Genomic DNA, 19280 nt, shown 5'->3' on the forward strand with positions numbered 1-19280 from the left:
AAGAAATCACATGGGCATCAGCAATCCCCACAGCTGGATTGGACCTCAGGCATGTCTTCACCCTCCTGTGAGCACGCTTATCTCTGAAAGTTCTGTTTTCCTCTGGATGCCTTTTCTTCATCTGCAAAATGGTAGAATTCCATTTGCTTCTGACAAAGTCTCAGTCATTTATTAAGATTCTGAGTATGTGCCAGGCATGGTGGCACACAACTCTAATTCCAGTGGCTTTGGTGGCTCAGGCAGGAGAATTGCAAGTTTGAGGCCAGCCTTAGCAACTTAGGAAGGCCCTAAGATACTTAGTGTGACCCGATCTCTAAATAAAATACAAAAATGGGCTGGGGCTGGGGCTCAGTGATTTAGAGCCCCTAGTTTCAATCCTGGGTACCAAACAAACACCCAGAATAATGCTCATCAGGGCCACCCACCGCCTGGGCTCAGCTCCTCAGCCAGGGAGCAAAACTCCAGGGCTCCATCTTTCTGCATTCACACCCCAGAGCGCCAGAAGTACTATTGCCAGGGAAGTCAATTCAGAGACACAGTGGGAAATGTGTCGGCAGAGCTCTACCAGCAGCTTCGATGAGCACATGCCTGAGCCAATGGAGAGTGGCGGTGTTCCAATATCTTCCAATGGGGCACCAATGGAGGCGGGTTCTTGTGAGCTTCCCTAGTGATGGCTGCTTGGTAACCCCTGGGCTGAGGCAGGGTAGTGATTTCTGCGTGGGTTGGGCTCCAGCTTGCTCCTTGAAAATTGAGGAGGTGGAGGGCATGACGAAGATGCCCCATATTCCCTCACACAGCCACGAGAATGGGCTGGGGCTTGATGAGAGTGCCCTGGCCAAGCAGGCGACCATGGGGCTCCTTGGCCAGGAGAACACTCGAGAGGGGCGGTGGGCAGGGATGGGGTTCTGGAGCATTGGGGTGTGGAGACTATCCTGGTGTTTGCACCAACTCAGTGTCACTTTGGTTCTCGGAGTTGACCCAGGGGTGCTGTCCGCGAAGCCATACTGAGGCCCTTTTTGTGTTTATTCTGAAACAGGGTTTGGCTGAGCTGCTGAGATGGTCTTCACCTTGCAGTCCTCCTGCCTCAGCCTCCACGTGCCCTGGGATGACAGACCTGCACCACCGCGCCCAGACCAAGCATCTTTTTACCAGTCAGGTCTGCTTTTGTTAAGTGGAAACTCTACCAAGTCCCAGCATTTATGGTATTATTATTATTATTATTATTATTATTATTATTATTATTATTACAGAAAAAAATGGCACATACATTGGCCAACCAGTTTAGAAATGACAGCTGGGGGTTTGCACTCCATTGCCTCTAAGCTGCTGGACTCTAGAGTCATGGCCTGTGGTCTCCCTGGAGGTTGAGCAGCTACAGAAACCTGCAATTTATATGAGCTTGGGACTGTGGCCTCAGATCCTCCTATTAACAGAAAGTGCCAAAGAAAAGTCTCTGGTTTCATGTCTTTGTCTCATTTTGGAGGGTGGGGGTGCCAGGGATTGAACTCTGGGAGGCCTCGACCCCTGAGCTCCTCCCCAGCTCTATTTTGCATTTTATTTAGAGACAGGGTCTCTCTGTGTTGCTCAGGGCCTCACTTTGGCTGAGGCTGGATTTGAACTGACATCCTCCTGCCTCAGCCTTCTGTGTCCCTGGGATCACAGGTGTGGGCCACTGTGCCCGGCAGTCCAGTCTTTTCTCTCTCACCTCCACTGTCGGGGCATCCAGAGCAGTGCCTGGAGGGCTCTGGCACCCAGGGTTGGTTGGACGTGTCTGTGAATCATTTGGACCAGGGACTGCATTTTTTTCCCCACTGAAACACAGTAATTGTGACCAGGGATGTGACATCATAGAAGAGTTAATCAAAAGCAAGAAGATGGCAGGAAGAGCCATGCTGTGGGCTGGACCTCTGGGAATTGGAAAGGTCCTTGTGTTCTCATTGATTTCTGATGCCCAAGAGCATGAACCTCAGGTCAAAGCCAAATGGAATATACATTTTATACATTTTAACTTGTCTTTGTTTAGTTACATGGTCATATGTGTGTTTAAGAAAAGAATCTGATCTCAAACTCATACTTCTAGAATGAAAATCATACTTGCCAGAGGGAAGGGAAAGTCCTGAGAGGGGTCTGGTCACTGGGGTTGTCCTTGAACTCTTTCAAGTCTCTTTTGCTTGGGAAATGCATCTCTTTTATCTTTTCTTTTCTTTTTATTTTTAAGCAGTGATTTAACTTGGGGGGCACTCAACCACTGAGCCACATCTGTTTTTGCTAAAGGTCTTGCTAAAGTTGCTAAGGGCCTTGCTAAGTTGCTGAGGCTGGCCTCCAACTCATGATCCTCCTGGCTCAACCTCCTGAGCAGTAGGATTATAGGCATGCACCACATGCCCAGCTAAAAATCTGTTTCTTTTGGTCCAGGGCCTAGAAAAAATTTGTGACAGGCTGTAGCTCAGTGGTAGACCACTCACCTCACACGTGCAGGACCCTGGGTTCGATCCTCAGCACCACGTAAAAATAAATAAGTAAAATAAATGTATTGTGTCCAACTACAACTAACAAATAAGTATTAAAAAAATAAAAGAAAGATATTGTGTCCATGTACAATTAAAAAAATATTTAAAAATCTTCTGTGGCACATTATTGGAGAAGGAAAATTGAGTCATCCAGTAATTTTTTGAATGCAAACTTTGCCCACCACTATTTTGGCTACATACATGATTGAAAAATAACAGAAACGTCCTTTTGATCTTCAAGGGGCTTCTAGTGTTTTCCAGACAGAGAACCAGGAAGTCTCCTGATGGCACAAAATGGCTCAGTTGAGTGCTGAGCTTCAAACTGTTGACTGATTTTAAATGCTGGAATTGGGCAGAGGGTTTGGTAATTCCCCTTCAGAGTTGGGCTTTCCAGGGGACAAAGGAGGACACCTGGTGGAGCTTGTTGGGATTTGCAAGGGGATTGGCCAGATCCTCAGGCTTCCCAGAGCTCCTGGTCTGGGCGTGGCTTGTTCTCTGGAAGGGCCTCTTGGCATCAGAGAGTAGGAGCCTACGCACTTGTATGTAAAGAAGTGGGCTCTTACCAGGGATGGTGGCCCCTGCCTGTCATCTCAATACACTCTGGAGGCTGAGACAGGAGGATCACATGTGGGAGGCTAGCCTCAGCAGTTTCACCAGGCTCTAAGTGACATAATGTGACCCTGTTCAGAAATAAACAACATAAAGGTCTGAGATGCATCTTGATGGGTATTGACTGATCAGCTGGGAGGCCTGGGGCAGGCTCCTGACCTTTCAGAAGCAGAAACACAATCAGCTGTGAAGTCAAAGCTTGAATTCTTATTTTGAATTTGTACATATGGAGTTGCCAGGGTGTGTTGTGTGGTGTCTGATGATAGATGAAGAAGTTCTGTGTCTGGGGGAAATTTTGTGAGGCTGCAATGCCATACAGTGTGCACTTACAGGAACATTAGCTTGTCCAAGTCGTCTTCCATTTTTTTTCTGGAGGGGGGATTTACCAAGAATTGAACCCCAAGAATTGAACCCAGGAGCTCTCAACTCCTGAGCCCCATCCTCAGTCCTTTTTACATTTTATTTAGAGACATGGTCTAATTTAGTTTCTTAGGGCTTCACTTTTGCTGATGCTGGCCTCCAACTCATGATCCTCCTGCCTCAGCCTCCTGAGCTGCTGGAATAACAGGCCTGTACCACAGCACCAACATAATAGCTGTTTCCTTCAGTGCTATTTCTCTCAGTGTTATTTAGTACTTTTTGTCTTCCAGTGTTGCTTTTAAGAAGTCTGATTTTCAGGGTTGGAACCTTTGTTTCTGGATGTTTTGGAGGTACTTTTGGATAGGGCACCCTCCCCTGATTTTCCTTTCTTAATGTCCACAGAGCTTTCTGAGTCTCACTGTTTTGTGTCATTGGTGTGGACAGTCGCCAGCTCTGAACCCCTGAGTGGTGACCTGTTCCCGTTCTCTGTGTGGTCTTTCTGGAAGTCCAGCAAGGTGAGATTAGTTCTGCAGTGATTTTCAAACTGGGCTGGTTTTGCCCTCCAGAAGATCTTTGCCAGTATCTGGAGAGTCGTCTCTTGTGGTTTTCAAAACATGATGGGGGGACTCCAATGTTAGAGGCCAGCAATGCTGCCAAAGAACCTGCACTGCAAGGCTGTCCCCAAAAAACAGAGGAAAGAATGAGAAATTCTTTTTTTGTGTGTGTGTGGGGGGATACCAGGGATCAAACTCAGGGGTGGTTAAGGACTTCAGTCCTTTTTGTATTTTATTTAGAGACAGGGTCTTGCTGAGTTGCTTAGGGCATTGCTAAGTTGCTGAGGCTGGCCTCCAACTAGCCATCCTCCCACCTCAGCATCCCAAGCTGCTGGGATTATAGGCATGCACCCCAACACGCAGCTCTCAGTTTCTTAATCCATACAATACAAGTTAGCGGGCTGGGATTGTGGCTCAGCGTTAGAGTGCTCGCCTAGCATAGGCAGGACCTGGTTTGATCCTCAGAACCACATAAAGATAAAAGCATTGTGTTGTGTCCATCTACACCTAAATCAGTTATATCAGTTCAGTCACCTATATCAGTTCAGTATTTATTCCTATGGGGAGGGGAGCTTAACTTTATAATGGCTTGATTTTTGAGCATTTTTATTAATATTTAAATTCTTCCCCTAATTTAGGGTTTGTTTTGAAGAAAAAAATTAAAAATAAAATAAAAAATTAAAAATTAAACTTGTTTTGAAGAAAAAAAATTAAAAATAAATATAAATAGTGTAACCCTGTTTAAAAAACAACATAAAAGTCTGCGATGCATCTTGGTGGGTATTGATTGATCAGTTGGGAGGCCTGATAATATTAACATATAAAAAAGATACAAGTTAGACTTTCAAGAAATAGGCTATGGAAGGATCAGTGATATATATACAGCTCCATAGGAAAGGGTAGGTATATGTGCCTTTCTTCCATGAGTTTTTTTATAATATTATATTTTTTTTAATTGTAGCTGTACGCAATACCTTTGTTTTATTTATTTATTATTATGTGGCGCTGAGGATGGAACCCAGGGCCCTGAACATGCTAGGTGAGTGCTCCACCACTGAGACCCAGTCCCAGCCCAGCCCCTTCCATGAGCTTTTAATTGGAGAAAGCTGGACAGCCATGGAGCTATTCTTAATCAAGTATTGGTACTATTTGAATGGAAGGGTAATGGTCACCCCTTCAGTATTAGGTCAAGTGAGGCAGGGATGCTGTTCAGTGGGACATGGTCACTGTTTTGACACTGGAAACTGATAATGGGGGTTGGGGGCTGGGAAAGAACAGGGAAGAGACATTCTGGGTAGTAGGTGGACATAAAACCCAGGCACAGTAGCTCACAACTGTAAGCCCAGCAACTCGGGAGGCTGAGGCATGAGGATCTCAAGGTGGAGGCCAGCCTCAGCAGCTCAGTGAGACTCTGTCTCTAAATAAAAAAAATGCTGGGCCTGAGGCTCAGTGGTGGAGCAGCTGCCTGGCACATACAAGGCTCTGGGTTCCATTCCCAGAACCAGCAAAATAAAACAGGTGGGAAGAGCTGCCTATGGCCTCCCCTGGTTCATGTGGTGTTGGAATCACATCCCTCTGTGTTCTGTTCTAGACATTTTCCCTTTGCTATTAGAACACATGCTTTGGGCTTGCCAACTCAGGTCCCTAAGCATTCAGGCAGTGAGGTAAGCAAAGTGACTGGCTAAAGCCCAAGGATGTGGTGCTTTTTCACTAAAAGAGGGCCACTGGGTCCAGACCTGGTTTCTCAAAAGAAGCCAAATAGTTGGATTTCTACAGGAAAGTTCCTAGTCAAAAAAATGGCAAGAGCCGGGCACAGTGGCATATGCCTTTAATCCCAGTGGCTGGCTCGGGAGGCTGAGACAAGAGGATAGTAAGTTTGAGGCCAGCCTCAACAAAAGTGAGGCCCTCAACAATTCAGGGAGACCTGTCTCTAAATAAAATACCCAATAGGGCTAGGGATGAGGCTCAGGGTTTGAGAGCCCCTGGGTTCAATTCCCCCACAATAAAAGCCAAGTTTAAAGGCACATCTAAGACTATGTGGTCCAAACCAAACCATCCTGTGGGCAGCTTGTTGTCTCCTTGTAATCTAGGCAGTATTTTAATTTGCCAGATGAGGCCATCCAGCATTAGCACTACTGTGTGCTCAAGACCACACTGGAAAACACATAGAATATCAAAACTAGAACCAGCCTCTGCCCCACGGGCTAGTGGATTTTGCCCAACAGTGTTCACTGATCATCCCCCAGGTCGGCTGCACAGAGGTGAAACCAAAATGGTATTGAAAAGAAAATCTGGGCCATCTTTGAAGAAATAGCTCCACTTTGCCTTGTCCCAGCAGCTTGGGAGGCTGAGGTAGGAGGATCAAAAGTTGGAGGCCAGCCTCAGCAAATTAGTGAGGCCCTCAGAAACTCAGGAGGCTCTGCGGGGCCCACACACTGGGGGTCTGAGCTCATTCTCGTTTCAGAGATGAGGAAGGATGAAATGGCACTCAGAGTCAATGGCATTTCCCAATCCTGGACCCACGTGAGAGCATTTGCTTTCCATAACTTGCTATTTGACGAGATGTCTGTTCCATCTGGTCTCTTTAGCATCTGTCAACCGAAGTTAGGGTACTGAGCATCAATTTATAGTTGACCACAGGGCACGGTCATGAGGAGCTTGTGCAGACCACCCACCACTTCCAGATTTGGCCTCACTTATCATACACTATTTGCTGGCCTTTTAACATTAAATGAGTGTCATGTAATAAATCCTTCCTGATTTGTTAGTGTTATTTATTTATTTGGTCCCAGGGATTGATCTCAGGGGCACGTAACCCCTAAGACCCATCCCCAATCCTTTTATATTTTATTTAGAGACAAGGTCTCACTGAGTTGCTCAGGGCCTTTCTAAGTGGCTGAGGCTGGCTCCACCTTGCCATCCTTCTGCCTCAGCGTCCTGAGTCTCAGGGATCACAAGTGTGTGACACCATGTTCAGCCTCTTGAATAAAATTTTTATAGATGGCTTTGAATTATATTTTCAAGACTATAAAATGAAAACCTTTCCTTTCTTGCCTCTGTAGACAGCCCTGGCCCTTGCAATTGCTCAGGAGCTTGGGAGTAAGTTGCCTTTCTGCCCCATGGTGGGGAGCAAAGTTTACTCCATGGAGATCAAGAACACAGAGGTGCTGATGGAGTACTTCCACAGGGCCATTGTGAGTGTCACGTTGCAGTGACAAATGGCTGTTGCTTCTCCAGTGCTTTGAATCCTTTCATCTTAAAAATGCTTCTGTGGTGTGTTGATTGTACTGCTCCTGTTCTTTTGGTGCTGATGACAAGACAGGCAAGAGCAGCCAGCCATTCCATCAACTTGGGAGGCTAAGGTAGGAGGATCAGAAGTTGGAGACTAGCCTCAGCAACTTAGTGAGGCCCTGAGCAACTCAGCGAGACTCTGTCTGTAAATAATATATAAAAATGGCTGGGGATGGGGCTTGGTGGTCAAGGGCCCCTGGTACCCAAATACATACATACATACATACATACATACATACATAAAAAGATAAAAAATTCTACTTGGGGAGCTTTTGATTTAATGCTGAAGGAAAGAGAATGCAGTGGAAGTGTGCAGCATTTGGAAGTGGGGAGATGTCATGGGACCCTGTTTCTCCCCCCACAGTCATCTGATTTTCTTGTGGATGGCACTCTTTCTTCCTGCAGTGCCTCTCTGGGGGACTGACTCTACCCTTGATCTTCCCCAGCAGGTCCCCGTAAGCACTCAACTATGGTCTCTTGCTTTCTCTCTCTCTCCCCCTGTCTCTCTCTCTCTCTGTCTCTGTCTCTCTCTCTTTTGGGTCCATGGCTGCTGAGCCACCCCCAGCCCCTGTATGACACTAATGCTGAACAGAAGTGTTCTAATTCTGAACTGTGTCCATAAGCTAAGCTTTGTGTCACATTGAACTTAGGCTTTTTATTTTTAATTTTTGGTACCAGATATAGCACCCAGAGGCATTTAACACCTGAGCCCTGTCCTCAGCCCTTTTTCTATTTTCTTTAGAGACAAAGTCTTGCCGAGTTGTCGAGACCTTGTACAACCACACCTGGGTTTTATGTTTAAAATTTTTCTCTCCATTGTTTTTCCTTCATTTCTCCTTTTCCCTTTTTATTTCCTATTTTCAGGGTCTCACTATGTTTCCCAGGCAGTCCTGGAACTCCTGGGTTCAAACCATTCTCTTACCTCAGTATGCTGTGTAACTATGGCTACAGATGTGTGCTATTATTCCTTGTTTAAACATGTGCCAGTGATTTTATTTAACTCATTAATTAAACATATGAACAATATTCCAGCAGCTCAGGAGGCTGAGGCAGGAGGATCACAAGTTGGAGGCCAGCCTCAGCAACTTAGCCAGACCCTGAGCAACTCAGTGAGACCTCGTCTCTAAATAAAATATAAAAAGGGCTGGGGATGGAGCTCAGGGGTTGAGGCCTCCTGAATTCCATTCCTGGTACCAAAAAGAACCAAAAAAAAGTGTGACCAGTAAGATAGGACAACCTTTCGAATTCCTGAATATCATTATTTTTAAGAACCTAAATTAAAAAAAAAAAAAACACCATTTTTTCTGGGCTGGGGCATGGGCTCAGTGGTAGAGCACCCACCTAGCATGTGTGGGGCCCTGGGTTCAATCCTTAGCACCACATAAAAATAAGAATAAAAAATAAAATAAATGTATAGTGCCCATCTACAACTTAAAAAAAAATAATAAAAAAAAAAACATTTTTTGTGAGACTGAAACCTGATAAAACTGGCCTTTACACGGTTGCTTGTGTTGCAATTGCTCAGCAGGAACTAAAATGCTTTAAAATTTGAAAAAGTAGAGGTCACCAGGGTCCTTTGTTGGGATTGGACCCTGGGGTTGGGTGGGGAAGGAAAACACAGCAGGGGCTTTTGAGGGCAGCAGTTGAAGAGAAATTTCTAGATTCTGCCACAGAATGAAAAGGCAGGCCGTGACCTCCCCTCAGACATGAGCCTGCTGTCCCTGCACCTTTGACTTCCTGTGAAGCTGAAGAGGGAGGAAGAGAGGGTCATCTGTCCTTGTCTGTGTCGCTCCCTTGACATGATAAAGGTCCCTGTCAGGGACTTAAAACCTGAACCAGCAGATGAAACCCATGTCCTTTGTGCTGTTGTGGCTAGAGACACCACCCTCAGTCCACCCGCTGGCCCACAGCTGGGCCCACTGTCCGTGGGGCCTTCCCCTGTCTGCTGGTCACCACCATGAAACTTCTGGACAAATATGAGTGGCTGAGAGACAGGGAAGCCTTTCTTCCCCTCCTGGGGGAATTTCATGTCACTGTCCCCTCACAATGAATATGGGCAGACATTCCATTTGGAGAAATTTCCTCTTTGAAGAATAGAAAAGGTTCTATAAAAAAATAAAAGTAGACTTGAAAGCCCAGAATTTTCCAAGCAGGACAGTTTTCTGATACCTTCATGTTATCTGGGAAATTTCTTTTTTTTTTTTTTGTACCAGGGATTGAATCCAAGGGCCCTCGAACTCTGAGACCCATCCCTAGCCCTATTTTGCATTTGATTTAGAGACAGAGTCTCCCTGAGTTGCTCAGGGCCTCAGTGTTGTAGAGGGTGGCTTCTAACCAATGATCTGCCTGCCTCAGCCTCCAGAGCTGCTGGGACTTGGGGTGTGCACAGCTTCTCCAGACATTGTTTGGGAAGTTTGTCTTGGGGTTCAGGAGATGGAAATTTGGTTCATCAAACACAAAATGAGGCTTCTCTCTTGTGTGTTTTCCAAAAGCCCCACTTACAGGCTCTCAGGTGGATCACAGGCAGAGGAGAGCTGACCCTTAGCTTCCAGTCTTGAGTGTCCCTGTCCTTGTTGGGTTTCTGGAGAAGAGAAGGCAAGGGATGGTGTGATAAGATAACGCCCCCCTTGAACACTGGGAAGTGGCCTGAGTGTCTGATCCTGTGGCCGTGTGTCTCTGCCTTTGGGACATTTCCATATCAGCTCACAAGGAGCCCGATGGCTGCCTGCAAGCAGAAGTCCTCTGTGACCTCCCCATTTGTCAGGAGAGCAGCGACCCTCAGCTCTTCTATTTTTTTTTGAGGAGGGGCACCAGGGATTGAACCTGGGGCACCTAACCACGGAGCCACCTCTCAGCCCTGTTTTGAATTTATTTGGAGACAGGGTCTCATTGAGTTTATCAGGGCCTCACTGGGTTGCTGAGGCTGGCCTCCAGCTTGCCCTCCTGCCTCGCCCTCCCGAGCTGAGATGACAGCCATTGGCCACCACTCCCTGCAGTGTTGCTCTCCAGCCATGATGGTGTCACTGGGTTGTACTGTAAGGTGACTTGTCAGTTCTTGTGCTGTGGTAGTTTTAGGTAAGAAGGTTGTTGGTGGAAAGGAGATGGATGTGGAGAGAAGGATGGTCCCATTTTTCACCATGTCCCCATTGGCCATCCCTCCAAGAGCTGTGTATAAAGGAGGCCAAAGAGGTCTATGAGGGGGAGGTGACCGAGATGATGCCATATGGGACCGAGAACCCCATGGGCGGCTACGGCAAGACCATCAGACATGTGATCATAGGGCTCAAGACAGCCAAGAGCATCAAGCAAATCAAGGGGAGTCTGTCCTGAGCCCTGTCCTCAGCACTGTGGCATGTGGCAGGTGATGTGACCTCTGTGTCCCTCTTTCCTTGGCCTCTGCATTGTCGATGCCATATGGGACACTCAGGATAACATCGTGTAGTACAAAGGGTCACCTCGTAGAGGGCATGGACGTAGTTCCCTTCATGAGGTAGCTCTTTCTTTTTTTAATACTCCTGGGAGTTGTGTGATTAAGTCAAGAAATTTTTTCTGCCATCTAGTCTGCCACATGATTACTATTGGCCAGCTAGTCACAGTGGAGCACACCTGTCATCCCAGCCACTCAGGAGGCTGAGGCAGGAGGATCACAATGTGATGCCAGCCTCATCAATTTAGTCAAGGCCCTGAGAAGCTCAGGGAGAGCCTGTCTCCAAATAAAATAAAAAATGGGGCTGGGGACGGGCCTCAGGGGTAAGTCACCCCTGGGTTCAGTTCCCAGTACTGCCCCCCCCACCTCCCCAAAAAGTCAAAGTGGACTTAATTTTGTGTAGTGAGCCGTTTCTGTGTACTGTGGCTGCCATTACAAGATGGCGCTGATAAGCGCCGTGGCCTGTGATAAACAACTCCTTATTTTGGGAGAGTCGGCACGTAGCTGTAAAACACCCTATGAGAAAGATCCACGTGGCAGTTGTGCATTGGGGCTTTATCTGCTTTATTAGGGCTGGGGCACGTAGCAGGAGGAGTAGTAGTAGGAGTAGCAGTAGAAGTAGCAGTAGGAGTAGAAGTAGAAACTAGAAGACATGTCAAAATAAAGGCCTGAATAAACTGCTGAAGGAAGAATCCTGTGTCGTGTTTCCTTTGCTGGCGAGGGGACGCGGCAATTTTGTTTTATTTTTTCTTTCTTTTTCATAATATTTTTACTCATCCACTGTTGTTATGATTGACTCACACTAGCTCTGTATCTGTCCCCTGCTGGATAGTCAGGTCCCCTGCTGCGGGCTTTTGGAAATATTTTACCTGTGGCTCCTTGAAGCTTTGTGCCTGTGTGTGCAGGTGCCATGAATCTCATTTCCCTGTTTTCCAGATCAAGGCCTTAGGCTCAGAAAGAGGCTCCACAGTCATCCTGCATCCAGTGCTTGCTGAGGGGCAGGGTGACTGTGAGTCCCTTTTTGCTGCGTGACCCTTGTGAGTCCTCTGAGCTCTATGTGGCTCAGTTTCTCATCTCTAGACCACTCTCTGTTCACCATAGAATCTCTCCATCTTTCCCCCTTTTATAATTTGATGGTTCTTTGATTCTCTGAGGTGGTTTCTGGGTCAATACTTTATGGAGATCATGAAAATGTCACTTCTTCCAAGGGCTATTTTTCTGTTTCCTAAAGGGGCCTGAATCTCAGGACCTTAGCTCAGCAAACCTCTCTCTCTCTCTCTCTCTCTCTTTAATCCCTCACCACATCCTGTTCACCCTGGATTAATGAAGTTCTGAGAAGGTGGCCCCTTCTCAGGAATGACACGTTGAGCCAGTTCATCTGAAAAATCAACCATATGAAAGTGCCTGAGATAAAAAGAGAAAATTTGTCCTCTTCCACGTAGGAGAGAGGACACAGGAACACAGTGGAAATTTGATACATCCATCGGTCTTCATCATCCAGCTTCTTGAAGAAAATAGCCTAATGGAGAAGAGGAAAATTGTGTTCCAAAACAAAGATGGTACCCACCTCTGATCCCAGCAGCTCAGGAGGCTGAAGCACAAAGATCATGAGTTGAAAGCCAGCCTCAGCCAAAGCAAGGAACTAAGCAACTCAGGGTTACCCTGACTCTAAATAAAATGCCAAACAGGGCTGGGGATAGGGTTTGGTCGTCAAGGACCCCCTGATTCCAATCCCTGGTACCACCAGTCCCCCAAAACCCAAGTCCTTCTGGGCAGTTTTCCCTCATGGATGAGATATTGGGACAGAAGGACCTCAGGTGCATTGTGTGGAGTTGTGAAGTGTCTGAGATTGATGGAGATTTATGAATCTTGGCCTGGGGACTCCCCAGTCCTGGTCCTGTTTGCACAGAGCCCCAAGGAGGCCAGAGAGGCTGAATCCTGGTGAGCTTCTGGCAGCTCTTTTGGGATGCATTTGGAAACAAGATCCACCCATTTTAAGTGTGTGTGGCCCACAGGATTTTGATGCATGACATAGTTTACACTCCCCATCTTAATTCTGGAACATTATCATTACCTTCCAAGGGACCTCATTCCCAAGAATGGCCACCTGCTCTCCCTCCCCCTGGCCTTTGGCCACCACATACCTACTTTGTTTCTGGATTGGACTTTTGGGTGTCCCCTCCCCCTGAGAGAGCCCTGCAGTGGGTGTTGACTCAGGACTCTGTCTGGAACAGAGCTCAGGTGTGTTTCCACAGGGTGGCCTTCTGTAGAAGCTGCCCTGGAAGCTCAGCCTGAGGGCCTGTCTGCCAGCTGGGGTCTGCAGAGGCTGCTGTCCTTTCCCAGTGCACACCCCTGGGGAAGAGCAAGGCCCTGTAAAGCACTGTCACCCCAAGATTTGTGTGCACAGCCCCAGGGGCCAAAGGGTGCTAGGATTTGCTTTTTTGTGGTCCTGGGGCTCAAACCCAGGGCCCTGGCCATAGTGAACTAGCGCTCTGCCACTTAGCTGTACCCCAGCCCTACGGCCTATCTATGTGGTCTAGACTGGCCTCCACCTTGGTGATCCTCCTTCCTCAGCCTCCTGACCCAGAAAGTTTGTGGGGATTCCAACTTATGTTTCCCCTTCTGGACTCCTCTGTGGGTTCTTCTAGGTGCTGTCACAGAGAGGAGGAGACCGAGGCCCAGAGAGTTGGAATCACGGGTCTCATCAAATGCAGACTCAGGTCGCTAAGCAAGAAGCTCTGATGTCCCAAACCCAAGGACTGGAGCTGTAGTGGTGATCCTGGAGGGTGCCATGGGGCATGGCCAAGGACACATGTCCCCCTCATAGTAGACAGGTCCCTGTGAGAATGCTCCTACCACTTTGAAACCCCTTAAGTCAAGGCAAGGAAGAGTAATGGTGACGTTCTCTTGTCTCCTGGAGGCAGACATGGTCACCCTCAGGTTCATCTCCTGGTGTGCTTAGCCCCCACTCCAGGCTCTTGTGCCCTGCCACATATGCTCATACCACCCACTCCTAGGGTCGCTGGCTACCTCAGGTGTCTGTCTGTCTATCTCTCTCTCATGTTTAGCCCTGTGAACTGAACCCAAAGTGCTTAAGCAAGGAGCCAGAAGCCTGCCCTTTTTATTTTGCTTTGTATTGTTTTGAGAGAGAGTCTCCCCTTGCTAAGTTGCTGAGGCTGGCCTCCAAATTGGTGATCCTCCTGCTTCAGCCTCCTGAGTCCCTGGGATGACAGGTGTGCAACACTGTTCCTGGCCCCCCAGGTCTGTTACAGAAAGGAGCCTTCCCTCGGGGTCAGAAGGAACTGGAGCGTGCATCATGGTTGTCTGAGTCCCCCTTTGTCTCGTTTGGTTTGGTTTTAGGTGGACCCCAGCATTTTTGAAAGTCTGCAGAAGAAGCGAGTTAAGGCCAGGGACATCATCTACATGGAGGCCAACAGTGGGGCTGTGAAGGTATGCTACCCGGGGGACATTGCCACATCTGAGGGTCTGCCAGAGGGAGACCTGGGTGACCAGGGCATCATATTGCTCAGCGGGTTTGGGTGGGGGAAGGTTAACAGCTGTCCCTTTACCTAACTCATCTTGGCTTTTCTCTATCTTTATCTCCTGGTGACTTAAAGCAGGCAGAGTGTTCAAGACCCAAACCCTGGGGGGACAGGGACCAGACAGCCTTTGTCCCTTCCCGTTGCACCAGGTGGCATCTTCCATCTTCCCTTGTCTCCCTATGTCCGTCCTTGAGTCCTGAGCCTGGGGACTGCACCAGGTGGCTCCTCCTCTATCTGCTGCTGTGTCCTGTGGTGGCCGCGCCTCCAAGGTTGATGGATGAGCCTCAGGCCTCGTGTCACCCATAAATCACCACCTAGAAGAGCCCGGGCCCCCGGCTCCAGTGAGTCCCATGGATGCTCCTTTAACAGGAGTGAAAAGAAAGGGGAGAGAATCTTCCAGAAAGTCTCAGGTGTTGCTCGGGTGAGTCTGGGAACCCAGTGTGGCACCAGGCCGCAGGGTGCAGGTGGAGAGCACCCTTGGGGGCCCTCAGTGGGCAGCAGGTGCATTTCTGTCACTGAGCTCTGTATGGTCCTAGTGCCCAGTGGTCTGCTGGCAGAGGCAGGGAGTTCCTAGGCCATGGAGATTGCCCTGGAGGCCGAGGAGGACATGCCCTGCCCTAGGGTGATGTGAACAAGAAGAAGAAGGTCATCTAGGATGGGACATTGCATGACCTGGAAGTGGCCCACGCCACGCACCAGGGACAGGCCCTGCTGGTCCAGCACATGACCAAGGCTCTGGGAACCAGTGGCAAGGGCCATGCTGTCCTCCTGGAGGCCCTCTGGGATGCTCAGCAATGAGCATGACATGAGCTTTGGCCCCTTTGTCCCAATATCCAGATGCTGTCACAGCTGATCTCTGGGCATTGTCTGCCCCTGGCCGCCTGCCAGCCTGCTGGGGGCTGCTCTCCAACTCTGGCTGGGGTTTCCTTGTGGGAGCCTTCACAGCACTTCAGACAGCCTCACGGAGGCTCCAGCCACTGCAGAGCCCGAGCCCCAAGTCCTCCAGCTCCCACCTGGTGCTGCTCTGAGCCCCACTGGACAGAGTCAGGTTTGCTCTTCATCTTGAAGGGGGCCTCCTCCTCCCCACCAGGAACAGATTTTCTGCTGGGAACCTGGTTTTGCTTTTTTTTTCTCTTGGGATTGGAGTTTCTTCCTACCTTGCCAGAGTTTTTTTTTTTTTTTTTTTTTTTGAACTGAAGCTTAAACCCCAGGGGTGCTTACCCATGGAGCCCCGTCTGCAGCCCTTCTTACATTTTATTTAGAGACAGGGTCTTGCTGAGTTGCTCAGGACCTCACTAAGTTTCTGAGGCTGGCCTCCAATTTGCGGTCCTCCTGTCTCAGCCTCCCAAATTGCCAGGATTTTTAAAGACATGTGCCACCATGGACGACTCTGCTTGATTCTTGCAGGTCAGGGAAAACCTCAAGGGGATCCCTCTGAGTTCAGGAGCCCCTCATCCTTCCCAGGGTAGCTGTGCTGAGCATTTCCACCTTAGGCTTTCAAGTTGAGTGACATCAGGGACCCGCAGGAGGCAGGAGCATGGGCCTTGGTAGCAGCCTTAGAAAGTCCTCTCTCCAAAAGGGGGGAAAGACATCATGTCCATGATGGGCCAGTTGATGAAGCCAAAGAAGACAGAGATCACAGGGAGGACAAGTGGTGAAACCTGAGCCCAGAGCCAAGTTGAGGCCCTGCCTCTGACATGCTCCCGGTTCTGAGCGCTCCCCACTGCGCTGCTCTGAGTCTTTACTTCATTTAGAACCCGTGGCCACACTGTATTCTCTTGCCCCACTGAGGTCAGCATCTGCTTCCTTTGAGGTCCCAGAAAGGTGCCGACTTTGACACCAGGCACTGGGTCTCCCTTACTCCTTTGTGAACTTATTGGTTTTTTTGTTTGTTTGTTTGTTTGTTTTTTTTTTTTTTTTTTTTTGATGCCGGTGATTTAACTCAGAGGCCCTCAACCACTGAGCCCCATCTCAGCACTTTTATTTTTTTATTTAGAGACAGGGTCTGGCTTAGTTTCTTAGGCCATTGCTAGGTTGCTGAGGCTGGCCTTCAACTTGTGATACTCCTGCCTCAGCCTCCCGGTCTGCTGGGATGAGAGGCATGTGCTACTGCGCCTGGCTCTTCCTCAATTTTATGTCCTTATCTGGCCAATTACCTGTTTACTCCCTGAAAACATAAGTTCAACATGAATCCACTATTACCTTGAGGCCTTCCAGCAGCCTAAGCTCCTCCATGAGTGGCCAAGAGCAGATCCATCTCTGAACTTGGTTTTGACAGCCCTGCATCATGGCTCTTGGCGAAGACAGGCTTCAGATCCTGGTTCTTTGGGAACAGCTCCATCCTGATGATAGGAGGCTCTGGTTTGGAAAGTGAGGGCTGCGACCTGAGGCAGGTCTGCCATTCTGCAGGGGCTAATGGTTCTGGGGCCGAGGCTGGGCCTATTCTGACCCTCTTTGCTCAGGTTTCCTGGGGAGAGGATTCTAACTGCACTTGAAGGAAACCTGAGCATTGTCATGCAGGGCCCCCAAAAGGGCTCCTTGACTGAGTGAAGCAGAGTACAATTCATGTATGAAAACCATCTCCCTGGGGCTTCCAAGTGGGGAGTCTCAGCATCAGGCTCGGGGCTCTTTGTGGCAGTTCCTGGATACTGCACCCCACACAGTTCCACAAAAGTCTTTTTGTGGCACATTGGGGCGATGATGCCTGCTTTCTTTTTTTTTTAGATGAGGGTACAGGGATTCAACTCAGGGGTTCTTACCCAATAAGCCCTGTCCCTAGTCCTATTCTGTATTTTATTCAGAAACAGGGTCTCAACTGAGTTGCTCAGGGCCTTACTAAGTTGCTGAGGCTGGCCTCCAATTTGTGATCCTCTTGTCTCAGCCTCCTAGGATGCTGGGATTATAGGCATGTACCACCATACCTGGCATGATTCTTGTTTTCAAATGATGACACCAAACTTGGAATGGGTCCTGTACCCAGCCTGGTGTCAGAGAGCTAGTAGGAGAACCAGGCTGCAGGGTTGGGTCTGGAGGGAATTGAGGTGGGGAGAAGAGAGCAGCTGACATTTCTCCCCTGGCAGGGACCCTGGCCGAGGTGAGATCAACTAGGTGGTGAACAAGTACATCAACCAGGGCATGGCTGAGCTGGTCCCAGGTTGCTGTTCATGGATAAGGTGTACATGCTGGACATAGAGTGCTTTACCTTGCTCACTGAGCTCTGGAATCTTCCATTGCCCCCATAGTGATTTTTGCCTCCAACCGAGGCAACTGTGTTATCAGGTAGGTGCTGCCAGCTGTCCCTTCTCCCTGGGTCTGTTACCACCCATGATGTCATAACTCAGGATGGGACTAAGGGAGTGCATGTTGCCCCTGGGAGGAAACAGCAGAGTGACTGAAGGCCACAGCTACCCTGTCCCTGATGGGCAGGGTTTCCACTGGCCTCTGAGGCTCCTTGTTCCTGTGGGGAGCAAAGGCCTGAGGAGGTGGGGCTTCTCTGGTGACCTGGCTCCAGAGGCTCCCTCACACTGGCTCCCAGAGGCCAGAAGAGCCCACTTCATCTTTAATGAGGATACTGAATGAAATTGCACCTTGTCCCTTGTCATAGGTGGGAACACAGGTTTGTCTGTGATTTTGTTCTTCTTAGCTCCCCATGACAGCAGTGTGCAACCTGCCATGTCACTTATATGGGGTGTGACTTTCATTCCTGTAGCTGGCCCTTCTGTGGGATGTCCCTGGTCGTGTGTTCCTATGTGAACATGGGAAAGGGACGTCCACTCATTTCCCTGTCTCCCAGTCCTGGATCTCCCTGCCATTTGTCTCGTCGAATGAAATTCTATTCTCTTCCTCCACCTCTGCCCACCATCTCCTGGTCCACTCCGGCCCATGTCCCTACACCCTGACAGCTGATGTCCTGCCCGTGAACACTGTGCTCAGCCTATTGGGGAGGAACCTTCTGGACTGGCCAGCTGTCAGGTGCTTCCCCCTCCCACTCACTCAGTGGCCCTCTAACATTGAGGTGCTCAGTGATGGGGACACTCTGAAGGGACCCAGGAGCCAACAGAAGGCTCTCAACTGCCCAGTTGGTCCAGCCTGAGCAACCAGAGAGAGTCATTCTGGGTTTTCACCCAGTGCGCAGTGACATTCTCGAGTCCCGCTGATGTCAGAGGAACTTGGTCAACACAGGGGACTGGGCTTGGCCACCTGCGGGTTCCAACTCACTGAGGTAAATGTGCAGCCATTGAGCCCAGGACACCACCCTTCACAGGTGGACAGGAGAGGAGGGACCGGGTGGGTCTGAAGCATCCCCTCGACCCAGCCAGGAGTTGGCACTCAACGCCAACTGGACGCATCCACAGCAAGCCCCTCGGCAGACACAAGGGTACGGTGGACTGCCCATACCCAAGGTCCAAGTCAGGCCATGAGCTCAGCTTAGGGACATGAGCACAGCACCTGACCAGTCCTCCCCCAAACTGTTGAGGTCACCAAGAACAAGGGCCATTGAAGAAAAGGTCACAGCCCAGAGAAGCTTCTAGAGATGGGACAACAAGGTCCCTGGCTGGGATATTAGGACACAAAAAGGGGAATCAGATAAAACAGAAGGTGGTTGGTGCAGGTGGTGACTAGGTGCCAACTACAAAGGATGATGAGTGACACACAGTAACGCACTGCCACTGTAACACTGCTCTGCAAATCTAAAACTGTTCTAAAATTCTATGTTCCCCCCTTGTGGCACTGGGCATCGAACCCAGGGCCTCACATGGTCGTCAAAGTTCCAAGAAGGTGTGCGCAGTGGGGCTGGCCTGACATCCCAGCAGCTCCGGAGGCTGAGGCAGGAGGATCGCAATTGGAGGCGAGCCTCAACAATTTAGCCAGGCCCTAAGCAACTCAGCGAGACCTTGTCTCTAAATATTATATAAAATAGGGCTGGGGATGGTGCTCAGGGTTGAGTGACCCTGGGCTCAATCCCTGATACCCCCCAAAAAATATG

General features: G+C 49.1%; 1 protein-coding gene across 1 annotated transcript; it reads left to right on the forward strand.

The window, feature by feature from the left end:
• Positions 1-404: 404 nt before the first annotated feature.
• On the forward strand, positions 405-15321 carry LOC144251182 (ruvB-like 1). The gene is made up of 8 exons (XM_077794253.1): positions 405-654; positions 734-887; positions 1823-1922; positions 7096-7233; positions 10490-10622; positions 12391-12407; positions 14112-14256; positions 15131-15321. The coding sequence occupies exons 1-8, from the start codon at positions 405-407 to the stop codon at positions 15319-15321; spliced, it is 1128 nt and encodes a 375-aa protein (XP_077650379.1).
• Positions 15322-19280: the final 3959 nt, after the last annotated feature.

The sequence above is a fragment of the Urocitellus parryii genome, chromosome Y (assembly GCF_045843805.1).
Source record: "Urocitellus parryii isolate mUroPar1 chromosome Y, mUroPar1.hap1, whole genome shotgun sequence".
Taxonomy (NCBI): domain Eukaryota; kingdom Metazoa; phylum Chordata; class Mammalia; order Rodentia; family Sciuridae; genus Urocitellus; species Urocitellus parryii.